Here is a 19,103-nt window from a genome sequence, read left to right as displayed (position 1 = left end):
TCCTGAAAGGACGGCCTGGCTCCTGCTGGAGCTGAGGGGCTCGAGGGGCAGGGAGCCAGGGGGGCACTGTGCAGGGGCCCCGGGAGCCAGATCCTGCTGCACCGGGAAGGTCAGAGTGGAGGCCGAGAGAAGCCGATTCAGGACACGCTTGAAGGTGGGGATTCCAGGGAATGAGAGAAAGGGCAGGGGGTCCAAGGGCACCCTCACCACCCCTTTGCCTGTACATTTCGGGACACCCGGATGCAGTATTCACAAACCCAGGGGTCCTTGGCCCAGGAGGCACCACCATCAGACTGGGGCCCCTCCCCATCGGCCCCCAAGCCCGGGCCCCTGCCTCCAGGGAAGGGAAAACCCCAAGTGCAGCGCCCCCGCCTCCACCGCCCCATGGCAGCCCCCTTCAGGGAGCGAGAGGGATGATTAAGAGTCCGCTCCAGGATAATGGGTAGATCCCAGGCCTGGTGGGATTTAGAGGCCACCGTGGCCGATGTCTTGCCCTTGTTTGGATTTTCTGGGAGATGCCACCTGGAGCCAGGGGCCTGGGACCTAGGTCACAAGTCCTTGCCCCTCTGCCATCCCTCCTTTATCTGGGTCCCCCTCGGGTCTAGTCTCTGGCTCATCCTCGAAAGGGAGCGGTCAGACGTGAGCCTGGATGTAGGCTCACGATGGCAGTGGGCAGGGGCACGGTGGCCCGGCAAGGTTGTAGCCACCTGGGAAAAACCAGCTCGAGCCTCTTCCTAGCCAGCCGAGCTCTGCAGGGCCAAGCTGGTGACGCTCAGCTCAAGGGTTCCAGGTCGTGCAGTGTCCTCTGGACCTCGGTCCCTGGAAAAGCCCACTAGGAAGGGGGTCATTGAGCCCGGGCATTCGGGGTCCTGTAGCTCAACCCCTTTTCTCCACATACAGACTGGGTTCCCTGGCAGCATGCGGTACAAAGGGGCTCTTCCCCTAGGGGATCTTGACAGGTAAGAGCCTCTTGCTTCCAGAACCCTTCAGCCCTCCAGAAGGCAGGGTAGAGATGGACATACCAGGTTCTAATCCAAACTCTGCCACGTGCTTGCTCTGTGACCTTGGGCAAGTTGCTTACTCTCCCTGGGCCTCAGTTTCCTCATCTATATAATGGGGATAATGATGCATCACTATCAGGTTCACGTGAGGACTCAGACCAGGGCCACAGGTAGCAGGTCCCTCCCTCTTTCTTCCAGAGAAGGTGAGAAAACAGCAAAACGCCAAGAGTCCAAAGGGCAGGCTGGCAGCCCCTGGCTGACTCTGAGGGCTCCCAGGAGGCAGAAAGGGAAACTGAGGCAGCGAGTGCTGGCGAGAGGCTGCTGAGAAGAAGGTGCTGGTGGCAATAGGCGAGGAGAGCGGCAGCTATTTATTCTGGGGGTCCTGACCCCAGACACCCTCACCTCCCCCACTGCCGTCTCTCTGCTTGTTCCAAGCCTGGGGGCCATGAGGCCGGGAGCCGGAATCAGGAGGAAGGATGTGGCTGTGAGTCGGCTGCTCTGTGCACGGTGGGGGAGAAAGGAGGATGAGGCTCTGGACCTGGAACAGCAGAGGGAAGGGATGAGGGGCCGTGAGGCCCAGGCCCTGGTCCTCCTGCCCTCCTGGCCACCGCAGACCTCTGACCCCGAGTGTTTGGCCCTGGGGGGCACAGCCCTGGCCCTGCCGAGCAACCCCCACCGGTACCTCAGAGGAGCGGGCAGGTCTGTGTGCCCCTTCCCTGGACCTCACCCTCCCCACCGTCTGCCCCAGCCTTGAGACAGAAGCCACCTTGTTCCCCAAAATGAGGCTGGCACCGCCCACCCAGACCCACCTGGCTGTGCCCTCAGTGCTGGTCCAGGATGAGGGGCACCTGGGCGCTGTCCACCCGGGGGGGCAGCCGCTCGCCCGTGCGCACGTTGAACATGGGCAGCGTGGAAAGCGGCCGGGGCACCTCACGGCTGGATGCCATCTGTCGCAGCTCCTCCGTGTTCCCGCGGATCGTGCAGTGGTGGACCATCTGGATGCTGGGGGCACAGAGCCGGCAGAGTCATCAGCCCCGGGAGTCAACCCCGGTGAGGTGCAGCGCGCCGCTGGCTGCGAGCCCCCCTGCCGCCTCCCCCACCTGGTATGTAGGGGGAAGCTCGCACACACGACAGGTGAGGGGAGGACAAACTGGAAGGTCTTCGGTGACAGCTCAGTGGCCGGTAATGGGAGCAGAAGCCATGGCTGCAGACGGCCTGGATTCAAAGCTCTGTGTCCCTGGCAAGTTGCTTAACCACTCTGCACCTCAGTTTCCCCAGCTGTAAAATGGGGATAATAATAGGACTACCTTCTAGCGCTGTAGCAGGAATTAGGGGAGAAAAGTGTTTTTAGAAAAGCGCCTGGAGCATGGTAAGAGCTTCCGGGATGCTAAGACATGAAGAGACACCCACGGTGGATATATTATTTCCAGAGGCCGGTGTCTGCTGGGCTTTATATACTGATGACCCTGTAGGACCCTTCCAGCACTCAGCTCCCTCCCCTAATACTCCCCTAATACTCTCTCCTACCACTGACCGTCCAGCCCTCCCTGCCTCATCCCTGTCTTAGTCTGACAAACCTACCCCCTCTCTCTTCCCACCTCCCACTTTTGCTCACGCTCTCTCCTGCCTGGCCTTGACAGTCTCATCTTCTGGCTCCTCCCGTCTAGCCTCCCCTGCCTTTGTACCTTGACCCCTCCCAACCTGCTCCAGTCTGCCCCCAGCACCAACTAGCTCTGGACACCGAATCTCTTCTTTCTGTCTTTATTTCAGACCAAGGCTCCTTGAGGCCTGCACCAAGCCCCGGGCTCAATGGGCCTGGAATCCCCGCGTCCTTCCTGAACTCAGTTTCTTCCCAGAAGGCTCAGCCTCGTTCTCATCTGACAAGTCTCATGAGCTTGCTTTCCGCTGTCTGGGGCAAGCTTGAGTTCACTCTGAGAAGGAGGGTCGCACAATGAAACCTAGCACGAAGACTTGCTTTGGGTTCGAATGTGAGTTCTACTCCTTACTGGCTGTGTGACCTTATGCACGTCACTTAACTTCTCTGTGCCACGATTTCCCCGACTGTAATGCGGTTGCTGTACAAATTAAATGAGTTAATGCAGGGAAAACAAATCTCTCCTGGTCAGCATCACGGCAAGCGGTAGCTAATATTACAGGGAGCTTGCTGTTGCTATCATAATTATCAATGTTGTTTTGTTATAGCGGGCCCACTGCTGTGCTTAGCCTCCAGTAAAGGGATGTTTCCAAGCCCCTTTCCGCGAACCCACCCACATTTGTGAGTCCAGCTTGGAGATATTTTCCCAGACTACTGGTTGCCAGGTGAGACAGCACGAACCTTTCATCACAAACAATAAAGGGCTGGGGCCCTAGGCAGGGCGGAAGCTACCCTACTTGCCTCTGGGCTACTGATCAAATGGGGAAGGGGCAATGACCCCCACCCCTGTCCAAGTCTCAGTTAGTGGACTGAGCTAGACTCCAGCTAGACTCCGGCTAGAACCTGACAGATGAGACGACAGATCAGACTCTCTAGCTTCACGCCGAACGGGCCACACTCCTCCTCGGGGGTGGGGGAGTAGGACCAAGTCCTGTCTGGTTGGCGGGAGGGGGTGGGGTCACCCTAGAAGGCCAGGGTAGGATCCAGATGAGCTCTTGAGTCTGGAATTTGGCAAGCAGAGTTGTCCAAAACACAATTTTCCATTCCCAGGCAAGGGGAGGCTGAGGGAGAAAGGAAGTGAGAAACATGTGGATGCTTAGGGCTGGAGGCAGCTGGGCAGGTAATGCCCTGGGTAGGAGAAGGGCCTGAGTTAACGGGCCCCCTCCCTGCCCCCAGCCCCACATCTGCGTCTCATTACTCTGGCAACACACACAGGTGGAAAATGTTCTGGGGGATGTTTTTCCAGAGCAGGAGGAGAAGCCAGACCCGCACCGCCTTCTCCCACAGTCCTTCCACATCAGCACTTGGACAGACGAACGAAGGGGCAGGCATTCCTACACATGCACACACACACACACACACACACACACACACGGCCCACTACCAACACACAATGCTCGAGCCCTGTCTGTGGCACACAGACCACACGAGAGGGTCAGGCTGGACGGCTTTCTGGCCAGCAAAATCTGATACGGACCACAGAATCACAATTTGCGGTTTGAAAAAAAAAAAAAAAGGTAGTTTCAAAAAACTTTTGAAAAAACGGTAGACATTGAACAAGCAAAAACAAGAATTGAATTTGTGGAAATAAATCGACGCAAGATCCAAACCAACAAGGGCTAATATGGCACCTGGTAAACCTGGGGATTGATTCAAACTTGATGAAGATTTTCTGATACCTTCGGAGCTACAACACTGACCCAGGAAAGCTGGCCGCTGGTGGAAATATCTGGTCAGAAGAGAATTTCCACAATGGCAGAAGATGTGAGTGATCAAATTGGGCACGGCCAAAAAAATGGAAGAATGAAATCTTCCTTGAAAAACGTACATGGAAAATCCTCCACCTCTATGGGAAAAAATTCTATCAAATAAAAATAAGAAAAAAAAAAAAAAAGCAGAGGCTTTCCATTGCTTTGTGGTCAAAGATAACCAAGGAATCAAATCGACCTAAGTAAGTTGAAGAAGTACATTTCTGTTCACTCTGGAAAATATTTTCCCCATAAGAATTCACAACGGTTGATGGGGCACCTGGGTGGCTCAGCTGGTTAAGCGTCTGACTCTCGATTTCAACTCAGGTCATGATCTCATGGTTTGTGAGTTTGAACCCCGCGTAGGGCTCTGCGCTGACAGCACAGAGCCTGCTGGGGATTCTCTCTCCCTCTCTCCCTGCCCCTCCCCTCCTCTCAAAATAAATAAATAAACTTAAAGAAAATTCACAAATGTTGGTATAATTCTGATTCTAAAACTGTTTCTATTCCTCAACCCAATGGGTTGCGATGGCGGGGTCAAAATGGTGGGTTGGAAACCAGGGTCTCAGAACACCCTGAAATCAGCTGGCACATTCGTTTCAAAACACGCATGCGGATGGGAGGCCCCACACCTCAGCCCTTCTTCCTGGGGTACCTGGCTTGTCAGATGCCCACACTATCTGGCAGTTCCCGTCTGCACCTCCCAGGAGGGAACGATGGGACTATTGTGACCCTCACAGGATTCTGGTGACCTCACAATGTCCCCCTGAGGTCACCACAGAGATAACCTTGCCGCCTCCTGCACCTGAGGCACAAGTCTGTGAGGCCAGCCGTGGGTGATCATCCTTTGTCCTCCTTCTGGCCACCCAGGGGAAGGCTTGGGCCGGAGCCCTCTGCGGGCGGAAGCCTCTGAGGGAACCAGGAGCAGAGACTCACCTCACCCACCGAGGAGAGACCGAGGGGAGACTTCCGGCCACCACCCTGGAGGTCCTTGCGCCTAGTTCCCTTCACCCGCCCCAGGGAGAGATGCAGAAAAACACTTCGCTGCCGCCCGCATCTCCACCCTTGGCCTCGAACGCTCTGCAGGGTGCAGGCCGGCAGGCCAGCCCATCCGGAACTCCTAGCGAGAGTGAGACTGGGTGCCCAGCCAGCCCCAAAGTCCGCCAGAAGCCCAGCATATCCAAGGTGATCCTGGGGGTTGTGGCCCACAAGGGGGCGCACAGACACGTGACGCTGGCCACGCTGAAGAAGGCCGTCGCCACCGCAGGCTACAACATGACCCGAAACGCCTGGCGCTTCAAGCGAGCGGTCAAGGGGCTGGTGGACAAAGGCATGCTCAAGCAGGTGACCGGCAAGGGGGCCCTGGGCTCCTTCCGCATTGGCAACAAGTATGCCTCCAAGGTCAAGGGCAGGTCCCAGAGCCGGCGCCAGTCTAGGCAGCGCCGGTCTGGGCAGCGCCGGTCTGGGCAGCGCAGGTCTGGGCAGCGCCGATCCGGGCAACGCCGGCCTGGGCAGCGCAGGTTGCAAGCAGGCTCCCAGAAGGGGCACAAGCGACTAAACAAGGGGGTCCGCAGGGTGGCCAGATGTCGCCGCAATTAACGAGGCAAGCCAGGCAAGCAGGCAGGGGTGCCAGGCCCGCCAAAGGCTCAGTGCAGTGGAAATAAAAGGAGCCTAACTTATTTCACATCTGCCTCCTGGAATCTTTGGGGCTCAAGGGGGTGGGAGGGGAAGAAGGCTAGGAACAGAGGAGGGTAAGGCCGTGGGGAGCGGGCACCTGGGCAAAATAAGGGTGAAACGGATTTGGGAAGGGCTGGGGGAATTGAAAGCATCCACAGACATTAGCTATTTCAATGACAACATCAGTGATGTTGCAGGTGGAGAAACCAGGGCCAGAGAGTGTCATGGTAATTGTGTGACAGAACCCAGCCTGGAACCATATATGGTGTGAGAGTGTGTGTGTGTGTGTGTGTGTGTGTGTGTGTGTGTGCGCGCGCGCGCGCAGCCTCTTAGGTTGCTTCTCAACCCCCCCAGGGTGGCAGCGAGCCCCCAGACCTGGCTGGCTCCCCACCCTTGCCCATCCCAGGTTAAAGTCTTCCGTGGAGACCAGGAAATGAGAAGGCTGGGTCAGGAAAGGTCAAGCCCAGCAACCACTCAGCCCAGAACTGGAGCTCAGAGGCCAGGGGCGGACCCCACCATCCCAGAGCAATCTGGCTTGTCTGTGCTGCTCATGGAGGTTAGAGGGTCCACCCCAACAGACTAGGGGGGCTCCCACCCAACCCCCTGTTTTCCCCTACTCACTCAGAGGTGGCCAGGTCTCTCTTCAGCCTGTGGGAAAGCAAGGGAAGGGATTAGTTATTACCCATAAGCCTCTCCTGGTTCCAGGCCAGGCAAGAGGTCCCCACTCCTTTCCTGGATGAGGCTCCCTGAGAGGTCTGCGTGCCTGGGCAGCCACAGTGCCCTCCCTGCCCTCTGTCCCCCACACTCACCGTCCCTCCCGCCGGCAGCACATGATGTAGGCCAGCAGCAGGGTGAGTAGCAAAGCCACCAACAGTGGCACCAGGAGGGTGACCAGCGCATCAGTGACGAAGTCTCGGGCCGTGGCCTCAGTGGGTGGGCAGAAGAACGGGTCATGTTCCAGAATCCCATCGCCTGGGGTGGGCGCGTCATCTGCAGGCTCTGGCACTGACTTATCCACCTGCTCAGAGAACCCAGTTGGCTAGACACAGAGACCCCACGGGGACAGGGCAGGGGTGCCCCCATGCCTGCCTCCCCCAGCTTGACCTAGCAGGACAAGCACTGGAATAAGAACCAAGACAGAAAATCTAGGAGAGGCAGGTCCATACAGTGGTTAGAGCACACCTCTAGGGTCCTCCCGCCTGGGTTCGGATCCTGATTCAGACAAATGCTATGCTGGATGACTTACCTCCAGCTGCCTCAGTTTCTTCCCCTGCAAAGTCAGAATGCTAATAGTGGTACCTGTCTCTGGGGTGGTGGGGAGGGTAAGACATGTTGATTGGATAGTGCCTAGCACACTGCAAGTGCTCAGAGTTGTTGATTATCAGTCTTTGGCCGCACTGTCGGTCAATTCACAGGGACAGAGTATTCCAGGGGTTCCCAGCCCGGGGAGCCGGGGTCCCTAGGAACCCTAGATAATTCTGTTCAACATCCCAAAGGGCAGTAGCGAGCATCTTCGGTTTATAACTTGGAGGTGGAAACTATCTGGAAACTATCCCAGGCAGATTTGGACACCTTGGAAGGAAGCAGACAGAGCTGTCCCAAAGAGTACCCTTGTGGGGAAAGGGTGCTGGAATTGCTCTACGGGAGTGAAGGTTCCAACTATTGGGACTACTGGAGCCAGGAGATGCCTTTCCTGGATTATGGACTCTGTCGCCCTCTCGTGGGATGAGGTGGAACTTCGGAGCGCGCGCATTCGAGCACGGCGGGGTGGGGGAGGGGGCGGGGGGGGAGGCTGTTGCGCGCAGTGTCTACTCAGAGAAAGAAACAGGAACAGAGAGATGGGGTGGGGAAGAAGGGTAGGGGGGAGACTGTGATGGGGCGCATGCCCCATCCCCATCCCCAGAGCTAGGGTCCCTCCTCACCAAGGACACATTGCACCAGTCCACACGAAAGTGAGGTGCCAAGGTGTCGTAGCAGGACAGAAGCGGAGGCTGGCCCTGGGCGCAACGAGCATGGCTGTCGGGAGATGCCACCATCTTCAGGCAGGTGGAGAAGGGTGAGGCCGAGCCCACCTTGATGTAAACCCTGGGCCCAGATAGAAGCCACGGTTAACAAATTGGGGAGGGGATGTACACTGGGCACTGGAGGTTTGAGGGTTGCGGGGCCACCTTGAGACCTGGGTTATGGGTGAGAGTACATAGCTCCACATCCTTCTAGGGGGCCTTACACTCCCACGAATGTCTTTGGATAGCTGGATCGTTTACGTCCTCGTAGGGTACCAGGGAGTACGCCGTTTGGGGTAACTAAGGTTTGGGCTCCTCCTCCAGGTGGCCCTCCCGGACTGCACGCTTACCCTTCCTTGCGACCCTCAATGGGAAGGGGGACGCGACCCCCACGGTCCAAGGCAGAGGTAACGTTGAGTAGCTGGAGCTCCCCTGACTCCCAGAGCCCTCCCAAGGCTGTGAGGAAGCGACTGGCGGGCGTCGAGGGCAGCACTTCCTCCACATCGTGGCTTCGAACCAGGAACTCAGCCTGGTAAGGCAGCAGGGGGCCTGGAAATGCCAGGTTGGCACCCAGTTCTGCATGGATCCTTCCCAAGCCTTCCCCCTACCCACACTCAAGCCCCTCCCCATGCCCCCTGACTCCTCCCTTCCTCCCTAAATCCCCATGCATCACAGGCCCCAAATGCCCTCCCCGTGGCCTCAACGACTTGCCCAAGGCCCCACACACTGTCAGCAGAACAGCCAGTTTCTACAACTCTAGAGCCCTCCCATGATGCCCAGCTCCCACTACGCCCAAGTGTCCCCTTCACACCCCCTCCCTCCTTCCAAGGGAAATCCCCCGAGACAGGCTTGGTGGGTGGGAGTGGGGCAGGGGTATGGCTGGTGGTACCTTCTGGGTCTCCAATCAACAGCACCAGCCTCTGCCAGGTGGTGTCAAAGCTGTCCCGATTGTACGCTATGACCTGGCAGGGGGAGGGGATGGGGAAGAGGGCTGAGGGATGGGGTTAGGGGACAAGACATGTGGAGAGGACAGAGACGCCCTCACCTAAGAGGCATCTAAATTATGTAAATGGACATGAACGAATGCCCACATGGGACCCAGCCACTGGGGTCCCTGCTGGTACCCTCGATGACCTGGCGCCCACGATCTTCTGGGGTGGGGGTGCCGTAGAGGAAGCCAGGGTGGTGGGGGCTGCGCTGGGTGTAACGGAGCCACCGAGGCAGGTCTGGGTGTCCCTGGAGGTGGGCGTGGTAGGTGATAGGGACGGTGGGTGGGACATCTGGTGAAAGGGAGGAGATTGGAGAAATGACCGGAGCCTTCGCCAGCCCCTGGCCAGTCCCCAGCCTTCCGCCCAACGCCCTTGGGGCCCCTCTCACCAACGTGCTCAGAAAGACTGGGGAAGGTTTCCTGGTCCAAGGTGTGGACAAAGACGCGGCCCACAAGAGGCTGCAAGGTGGTCTGCTGGGCCTCCGTGTCCCCCAGCCCTGCCAAGGGACCTGTGGGGACCCCAGAACCCCCAAACACATGCATCAGCCTTAGTACCAGGCAGGGGATAAGCTCCTGGTGCCCCTAAGAGACAGAAGTGGTGGTGGCGGGGCGGTGGGGGGGGGGGGGCTCTCAGGAAAGGACAGGGTGGGGCCTGGCTGTGACAAGTCCTAGACCTTTGTCGGTTTGGGTTCGTGGGAGCCCCCTCCCCCACTCATTTTAGGCTTCCTTGGAGGAGTCACAGTGGGCGGGGACTGCTGTCGGCCTGAGAGGGGTGTGAGATGGGGGGGTGGTGTATGTGTGTTAAAGGCACTTGGAAAAGAACCCTTAAGAATGCTGGGTGTCTGGGAGGCTGGAGGGGAGGGGGAGAGGGAAGGAAATTGTGGAGGAGGTGGGTAGCCATTCTGGAACCCTCTCCCCTTTCCCCGCATACACGGGAGAGAGACCCACAGGAGAGGCCAGGAAAAGCTGAGCCAGTAGGATCCTGTGCCCCAGGGAGAGTATTTGCCCCAGCGGGCCCCCCCACCCTCACGGCCAAATTTAGCCTGGGCCTAGAAAGAAGGCAGACCAGCCAGCCCATTAAAGGGCCCACGACGCTCCGGGCCTGTGCCGTCAGGCCCACCTCGGCCTAGGGCACCCCACCCTTCAGAGCTCCCGGCCCCCCACTTCCCGGAGCCCTGCTCCCAGCCCCATTTCCCTGGACCTCCCACCGGACACAGCATTAACACCCCAAAGTCCTTCTGGCTCCTGCCCCCAGACTCCTCCCCTGAGGGACCTCTGTACTTTTGCCTCTCCACCCCTAAATCCTGTCCCTTCATCCTGGGCCTCCTCCCAGAAGAAGGCCCCAACTTGCCCACAAGGAGAAGAATCCAGATTACTGCTGCTGCCATGGCTGCCCCAGCCTGCCCGGCCCCTGTGAGTGACAGAGACAGGAGCGGTGGGGAGGAGAGAGGGAGTGGAGGAGGGAGGGGAGGAGAGAGGGAGGGACAATGGGGAGGTGTCCCAGAGCAGCTGGCCCCAGCTTCTGCCGGCGGGGGACTCCCCATTCCCACCCAGAGCAGGCACTGACCCTGAGGTGGACACTCTCTTCACATGACAAGGTCCCTCCAACGATCCCCTCCAGGTGGTCAGAGAATGTTTTCTAAGCCACTAACCTGATTCCCCCCTAAAAACACTAAGGGCTCCCCCTTGCCCTGAGTGTCCGGCTGTCGATGGCTTTCAGACCCTGCCTGTACCTGGCCCTCCTGTCCAGAATCCCCTCCTCTCCCCACTACCGACCACACACACACTACCCCAGGGCTTCTGCACAGCCTCGCCCCACCCCTGACACACTCCCCTAAGCCTCCCAAGTGCCTTGCACAAGCTTAGAGTTCCCTTCCTGCCCTCCTCCGGCTGGCACACTCCATCACCTCGCAAGGACTCGGCACAGGCCTCCTCTCCTCCCTGAAGTCTCCCTTTGCCCCCTCCTTCCGCTAGGCTGAGCTGGGTGGCCCCTTGGCCCCTGTCCACAGCATCGCGGGGCGGACCAGAGTCTTATTATCTTTGTATCCCTGGATCTGGTGCAGGCAGGTGTAGGGGACTAGGTGATGGCCTCCTTCCGAGTACTCTGAACAGCCGGGTGCCTGTTCACCCAGCCCGTGTCTCCAGACCCAAGTACTCCCAGCGTGTACCCCAGGTCTGGGAAGACAGACTGCGGCCTGCAGGCCTGGACGCACATCCCCCCCTTGACCACTCAGCTGGAGACGGGGGGCGTGAAGAACTCAATTGCCCTCTCTAGGCTCTGTTCCGGCAACTACAACTTGGCCAGGACACTGCTTACCTCTCGACGCCCTTGTGAGGAAGCCTCAACATCATGAACTCTGGCGCATGCGTACAGAGCACCTACCGCGTGCCAGGCACAGAGGAAGCCTCCACGGGCAGCACCCTGCCCCCCACGGAGCTTGCACACCACCGGTGGGTAATGACAGGTAATCCCCTGCCTGCCACTCTGCTCCAGGCTTTACGGACATTTCCAGGCAGTAACTCGTTCCATTCCCCCAGCAGTTCCGTGAGGCGTTACTTTCATCCCCATTTTCAGGTGCGAAAAGGGAGGCATGAGGGCCGCTTGGGCTTCCCCAAGGCCATACTCCTGACCAGCTGAACACATGTGAACCACTCAGCCCAGTGCCCTACTCAACCCCCGTGGCGGCGGCTGCTCTTGCTGGTGGGGCACCCTTCCCCCTCCTTCTTGCCTCCGCCCAAGGATCTTGGTCCAGGCGCGAAGGGGGTGGGGTGCCCTTCTCTTTGGGGGCTTCTTGGAGCAGACAGAGGGGACTCTCCCCAGCTGCCCTGAGGAGGAGGCAGAGACCCACAGGTGCCAGGGTTCCAAAATGCTCTGTGTTTCGGTGAGCACCCCTCCCGGGCCCTGAGATGAAGGGCCCTGGCATCTCACCGCCATACCCAACACCCCAAGCAAGGGTGGTGGGGCCCGAGGGACAGGGTGTCGGCCTGCCGGCGGGAATGACTAGCACGTGGGCAGCTTACTTAGTCCTCGTCTTTTTTGCTGTCTCTCCACCTGACCGTCCCACCCGTCCCTGGAGAGCCACCAAATTCCAGAGTCAGCGTCCACTCAGGCTCTCAGGCAGGGCAGGCTTTGTCCCAGAATCACCTGGGCACCTGTCCGCCTTCTCAGAGATGGAGGGCACGAGGGAGAAAGGTTCTGGAGAAAGCACAAAAGTCAGAGGGCTCTGGGCGGGGGAGGGGGGAGGCAGAGGTGCCAGAGACTGGCTGGCGGCCCAGGCCTCAGCCCCTCCGTGGCTCCATGTGACTCCTCTGCTATATTTGGAGCGACCCACTCACACCCTCCGCTGTTTTCAGGAAGCAGGGCCCGAACCCAGTGCTGCCAGGCCCACAGAGGCCAGCTTCCTTACGGATCCTTCTCCCCTCCGCCTCCAAACCAGGGGACCCGGGGACTGTGCCAGGGGTCAGCTGGAAGTCCCCTGTGGCCCACCAGAGGACCTCACCCACTCAGAGCTATCTGGATGGTAACCTGCCTCTGTAACTCTCAACACCTGTGTTCCTTAGGAGCCTGGGCGGGGGATGGGGGGTGCGGACAGAGAGTGGGGTCACACATCCTTCAACTTCTTACTTTGCAAATTTTACCTAAAACCGAAGTCCACAGCCCACCCCCCCCCACCCCCCCCCGCCCCGGGTGGCTCAGTCGGCTGGACCACTGACTTCGGCTCAGGTCATGACCGATCGTGATCGGTTCGTGAGTTCGAGCCCCGCGTCGGGCTCTGTGCTGACAGCTCAGAGCCTGGAGCCTGCTTCAGATTCTGTGTCTCTCTCAAAAATAAACATTAAAAAAAAAAAAAACTAAAGCAAAACCAAAAACAAAGCCAAAGTCTACAGTTCTAATAAAAGAACGAACTGCCACGTACCCATCCCCCAGCTTCAATAGTTAGCAGCTCGTGGCCAATCTCCCGTCACATATACGACACCCGACTTTCCCTCCTAATTTCCTCTGTCAATACTTTGGCATGTATCTTTGAAAGATAATGACTCTTTTTTAAACAAGCACAATCGTTACACCTAGTGCCTTAATATTCCTTAAAGTTAATAATAATTCCTTAAATCAGATAGTGTTCAGATTTCCATCCCTAAAAAATGCCTTTTTTTTTTTAAATGCATTTGTTTGAATCAGGATCCGAATAAGTACACACACTGCAACCGATTAATGTGTCTCCTTTATATTTCTTTAAATCCATTGGTTCCCTATCCAATCCTCTCTCTCTCTCTCTCTCCCTATCTTTTTCCTTGAGGGAACCAGGTCATTTGTCGTGCAGTTTTCCAGTCTGGGTTTTGCTGATTTGCATCTCTAGGGTGTTCTTTAACATGTCTCTCTGGCCTCTGTACTTCCTGTAAATTGTATTTCCTGTACATTGTTATTTCCTGCAAATTGTAGTTGGATTGAGAGTCCTGATCAGGCGTAGGTTCTATTTTCTTTAGCAAGACCGCTTCACAGATGGTGGTATTGCTTCTTCCATCCCGAAGCACGGGCAACCACTGATGCTCTGTGCCTCATCTATCAGCCTTTCCCCGCCCCCCTCCCCAAAATGGTGATATTCCCATTCAATCACTCCTTCCTTTATTGGCTGGAATAATTCTAGACCCAGCAACTGCCCCTCGCTTACTGTTTGGTTACTGAGTGGTATGAAGGCAAGGTGGGATAAATACTTGATTCTGTTCTTGTATTTACCAATTTTGAGATAATGAATTGATTCTCTAGCATCCCTCGAACTTTGGCCGGTTAGCTTTTTTTTAAAAACGTTAGTAGCATAATTATGACTTTATGGCTTTAAACATATTTGATCTTCAATCCACCGTGACTGGTATCGCTCCTGACCTTCATACTGTCCCTTCATGAGCTCCCGCTGTGGCCCGCTCCCGCTGGAGCATCCTTCTGGGGCGACTGCATCCTTCTGGGTCATCTCTGCATCTCAGTGTCTCAGCCTGGTCTCCACCTGTGCCACCCGCACCTGTCTCCCCAGCCTTCCACCCGACCTTCGCCTGTCAATGTCTCAGTTTAAGTCCTCTGGTCCTTTGTCCCTGGCTCTGCCCATCTCAGTGAATATTTCCTGAATGAATGAATGATTGAATGAATCAATGCATCATCTCCCCAACTCTCTCAATCTACTCTGTCTCTGTGAGCCTCTTGATTTCTGAAGGCCATATTTTCTTCCTCTGTATCTGCAACCGGGGATTATTTGTTGTCACGAGGGACAAAGGAAAGGGATTCTCATCATTGTGATCTGATTGTCGCATCTGCCTCCCAGACTCCACCCACATCTTTCCTCCCCTCCTCTTCGCCGCCCCCAGCCCACAACAAAGGATGTGATCTGTCAGTCTGCCACGAGAGGGCGCGTTCGCGGCTGCGACCCGGACCTGCGCCTGCGCAATGTTGGGACAGAGCCCGGCCTGGTGGGGGCGGGGGGAGGGGTCGGGTAGGGGGGCGGGGGGAGGGGCGGGAGCGCCCCGCCCCGGGTTGGGGATGCGCGTCACTAGTGTTGGCTGAGAACCGCAGCTAGAGGAGGCGACGCTAGAGGAGGCGACGCAGGAGGAGGCCGACGGCCTCGAGCCTTACCTCGTCCTCCCCTTCCGGGTCCAGAGGATGTTCTTCCAAGTGGGGAGGAGAATCCGCATGGAGGCAGGGAACTGGACACAATGCCCTCTTCCCCACCATCCTCATCATTGGTTATCAACCCTCTGACTTCCAAGCACGTCTATCTTTGCCCACGGCATTGGGGGACACCATTCTGAGGACCTAAGGGTACCCAGAATCCGCCCTTTATCCTTGAACTTCAGCCCTCAAAGAGGTTTCTTGAAGCCTTGTGACCGCCCAGGGCAATCAATCCTGAGTCTGAGAATCCCAGAGACCATCCCTGACCAAACTTTTTAGCTTACAGGAGAAACAGAGAAGGGGAGGGACAGTCAGAAGTCTCACAGCACAGCATTCTGCCCAGCTAGCTCTCCGGACACGGACACGGAGCGGAGGGGAGACGGGGAGACACTCCTTCCCTGGAAAGCGGGGGTAATAAGAACCAATGAGATAATGGAAGTGAAAGTGCTTTGTAAATTGTATAAAGCTCTGGAGAAAGGAAGGGGTCTTTTATTTATTTATAGCTGACGGTGCAAGACAATAGCTGCCCAGGGCCAGCCCACTGGCACAGCCCGAGAGCTGGAAGAAGTCAGATTTAGAAGCTACTGCTCAGTGATAGAAGGATTTGGGAAAATAAAAGAAAGGAACTCTCTGACATTTTTCGCGGATGGTATGATTATTTATATAGAAAATCCAAGAGATACTACAGGCATGTCATGAGGGCTATTAAGGGAGATCAACAAGGTTGCTGGACCAAAATTAACATCCAGATGCAATTAAAATACCAAATGCCACGGTGTTCCTGGACACTCGCAATGTTACTGGAAACTGTAATATATTTTTTTAAAAATAAATTATTAACAATACTATTAAGATTGGGCAGAACCCTGAAAAAACCGCGCGGATCCTTATGAAGAAAAACTGTGAGCCATAAAACTATAAAAACTCTAGGCTATCAGAGGAATAAGTGGAGAGATGTATTGAATTTAGGGGTGAGAAGCCTCAGTGTCCTGAAAACAGCTCTCTCCGTATTAATCTTCTGATTCGATGCGAGTCCAATAAATACGCCAATAGGACTTTGCAGAGTCAGGCAAGGCTCTTCTAAAATTCATACGGAAGAGCTGGGGACCAAGAGGCCAGACAGTTCTGAAAAAGAATAAGCCCCTGACAGATACCAAGACTTCTTTGAAAGCGATATTAATGAAAACAATGTGGTATCAGTGCCGGGCTAGACAAAGAGATCAATAGAAGAGACTGCCCAGAAACAGATCCAAGCATATGTGGGAACGTGATTTATGATGTCAGCGGCATTGCGACTCAGTGAGAGGGAATAGGCTATGCAATAAAAAGGGTCTGGAATTTTTTAAATAATAATAAACAAAAGGTTAGCGTCCAAGCTAAGGTTAGCGTCCAAGAAAGAACTCCTGCAAGCCAATAAGGAAAGCACAGACGTTTCGAGTGCCACCCCAAATGGCATTCTTTCCCTTCCTTGCTGCTCATGGAACCCTGGTCTGATTCAGGAATCAGGAGTCTAGGCTTTTGAGAAGGCTGGGCCTTCCCCAGCTGCGTCAGGTGAACGGCGATCGGTCTACATATAGCATAATTCAGTTCCTCCGGTCCGTGGCTGGCTTAGGGGTGGACGTGTATGCGATTCTGGCCGCCAAGACCAGAAGGGAGATCTCCTGTGGGGCTTCTGGAAGAAAATGTCCACTTCCTTCTACCTTCTGGACATTTGTCTGCACACGACACCTGGAGCAGAGGCCACTTTTGGGGACCAGGAGGGGCTGGTCTAAGAGGCAAGCCACCGTGATGAGGAGGATATTGTGGAAAGATGGAAAGAACCTGGTCCTTGACTGTCACAGCTGAGATTCTGAATTAACCAACCCTGGGACTTCTTGCTATAAGGAGACAACAAAATTCCTTTTTTGCTTAAAGCACATCTAGTTGGGCTTTCTATAACTTGTATCAAAAGGTACAACAGGGGCGCCTGGGTGGCTCAGTCAGTTGGGCGTCTGCCTTTGGCTCAGGTCACGACCTCACGGTTCAGGAGTTCAAGCCCCGCGTCGGGCTCTCTGCTGTTGGCATGGAGCCTGCTTCAGATCCTCTGTCCCCCCTGCCCCCCTCCCCCACCTCTCTGCACCTCCCCCGCTTGCACGTGCACTCTCTCTCTCTCAAAAATAAAATAACACGTTAAAAGAAAAAAAAAAGGTGCAATGGATAGCAAAGGAGACGGTCAGAAGCAATTCGACCAGAGGGAACCCAGGTGGCCAACAAGGATGAGAGAGTGCTCGACTTCGTAGGCAGGGGACGCAGGCTCAGATGAGATACTGCTTCACACCCATCAGACCGACAAAAATAAAAAGTCTCCCAAGAGCAGCTGTTGGCAAGGATGTGGTCAGACAGGACATCTTGTACAAACGTTGGTGGCGAGGGCACAAAGTGGAGCCGTCGCTGGGGAGAGCAGTGGGGCGGAACCAGACAAGTTGAAAGTGTGCCTGCCCACGCCTCCGGCTCTCTGCTCCGAGGTGTACGTTCTCCGGACGGGCTCACACGAGTACCGAGGTGTTCACTGCAGCCCTGTTTATAATGACGAAACACAGAAACACCTCAAACGCCCTTCAGTAGAGAGGAACTGATAAATAAATTGTGGCTTATTCCCCTGCCGACATGACAACCAGAAGTTAAAGTGAAGGAATCGAAGCCACACGTGTCGGTGTGGCTCCGCTGTGAAAGTCCCGCCAAATGAGAAAAAGACACAAAATGATCCGCACGACAGGAGGGTGGTTATATACATCCCAATAGTGGAAAAAGCGTTACTGTCTCCTGCTTTAGGAAGACATCAATGTGTAGGGGAAATATCAAATTACGGGCTAGGCTTAATAAAGCGAGGAAATTCTGATCACATGCTACAACACGGAGGAGCCTCGAAGATGTTGTGCCAAGCGAAATAAGCCAGGCACAAAAGAACATATGCTGTATATGATTCCGCTTGCATGGGGTACCGATAGTTGTCACATTCATAGAGACAGACAGGAAGTAGAGCAGTGGTTGCCAGGGGCCGAGGGGAGGAAGACACGGGGAGTTGGTGTTTAATGAGTACAGGGTTTCAACTGGGAGGACTAGAAAGTTCTAGACATGGACGGTGGTGTTGGTTGGTTGCAGGACAGTGTGAATGTCGTCAACGCTACTGAACCGAACACTTCAAAGGGTTGAAAGAACCAATTTTATGTTATTTTCCATATTTCACAATTTAGAAAAATAATGAACTTGTGGGCTATAAAGGATGCATCCCAAATTTATGACGGTGGGTAGGGTGGGCAAGGGGACCCGGGAGAAAGAGAAAGCACCAGCTTCCGTGTTCTGTTCTCTTCTATGAAGGAACCCGAAGCAAAAATGATGCAAGGCTAGCATTTGTAAATTCTGTTTGTTATGTGATTCTCTGAACTTTTCTTATTTCTAAAGAAACTTTTCAAACTGAAATTATATACGTCATGTATCATATATATGATATGAGATCATACGTATCATATATGATATGTATGAGATCATACATATCATATATGATATATCTCATATATCATAGATATCACATATATCTTCACACTTTTTTTAAGAAAGAAGAGTTTTCTGAAATAGAACTGCTCTGAAGTGGCAGGATTTGTCCCCTCGAGGTCACCCGAAGCACAAGGGGTCGAAAGTGGGAGGCGGGAGAGCTGGCCTATGGAGGTTGTACCTATGCCAGGTGCCACACCAGGCTGAGCCTGGCAGAGCCAGGTGGGAAAGGGGCCGGCATGGGCAACATTTTCTCTTCCCTGACCCAGAGCAGGTGAGGCAAAGGCGGATGGAGGAAGGGAACTCTGAGAGCCGGTCTCCTCCTCAGGCACCCACTGCACAAGATCCAGAGAGCAGATGAAAAACAGAAGGCACCATCCAAACACAGGAATGTATATTATTAGCAGTTGGAGCAGGCACTGGAGTCCTTCGAATCCGCTGCCGACCAACTATATTGCCCAATCCTTCCGGTTAATTTTTTTCTTTGACCTCCCTGCATGTCTCTCGAGCTCCCACAGCTATGGCTGTCTGCGTTGCAAAATACATATTTACAGGCCCTCTAAGCCTGGCTAAATATAGGCTTTCTTTTAAAGCAACTGATGAGTTGGAGAAATCTTTCTTCTGTCCCATCCCTTCCCCACTCCCCAACACACACACACACACACACACACACACACACACACACACTGACTCTCCTTCCACCGGTGGGCCCCAAAGGACCCCTGTCCTTGCTTAGGCAATGGGGGACTCTTGAGGCATCAACAGCAGGAATGAAAAACCCTTTGGGAAGTGGAGAAGGGAGGTCACTTTCACTTCAGGGATGACCCCAAAAGATCCGGAGGACC

At 55.2% G+C, this 19,103-nt stretch overlaps 1 protein-coding gene and 1 long non-coding RNA gene across 2 annotated transcripts; one reads left to right on the top strand and one right to left on the bottom strand.

Annotated features, from left to right (window-relative positions):
• Positions 1-1,351: 1,351 nt before the first annotated feature.
• Positions 1,352-10,474, bottom strand: SGCA (sarcoglycan alpha). The gene is made up of 10 exons (XM_053892622.1): positions 10,423-10,474; positions 9,461-9,580; positions 9,211-9,363; positions 8,973-9,047; positions 8,434-8,632; positions 8,003-8,165; positions 6,890-7,098; positions 6,702-6,728; positions 1,811-2,003; positions 1,352-1,539 (listed from the first exon to the last, which is right to left on the bottom strand). The coding sequence occupies exons 1-9, from the start codon at positions 10,457-10,459 to the stop codon at positions 1,823-1,825; spliced, it is 1,164 nt and encodes a 387-aa protein (XP_053748597.1). The 5' UTR covers positions 10,460-10,474; the 3' UTR covers positions 1,352-1,539; positions 1,811-1,822.
• Positions 9,973-18,854, top strand: LOC109247304 (uncharacterized). The gene is made up of 4 exons (XR_002071684.2): positions 9,973-10,484; positions 11,347-11,526; positions 12,430-12,592; positions 18,528-18,854. It is a non-coding gene; the product is annotated as an uncharacterized LOC109247304 (long non-coding RNA).
• The last annotated feature ends 249 nt before the right edge of the window (positions 18,855-19,103 follow it).

This window comes from Panthera pardus, unplaced genomic scaffold (genome assembly GCF_024362965.1).
Source record: "Panthera pardus isolate Hobbes unplaced genomic scaffold, ASM2436296v1 HiC_scaffold_3, whole genome shotgun sequence".
In the NCBI taxonomy this organism is placed as follows: Eukaryota; Metazoa; Chordata; class Mammalia; order Carnivora; family Felidae; genus Panthera; species Panthera pardus.
The sequence above is the reverse complement of the archived record's forward strand: the minus strand, read 5'-3'. Positions and strand labels throughout refer to the sequence as shown.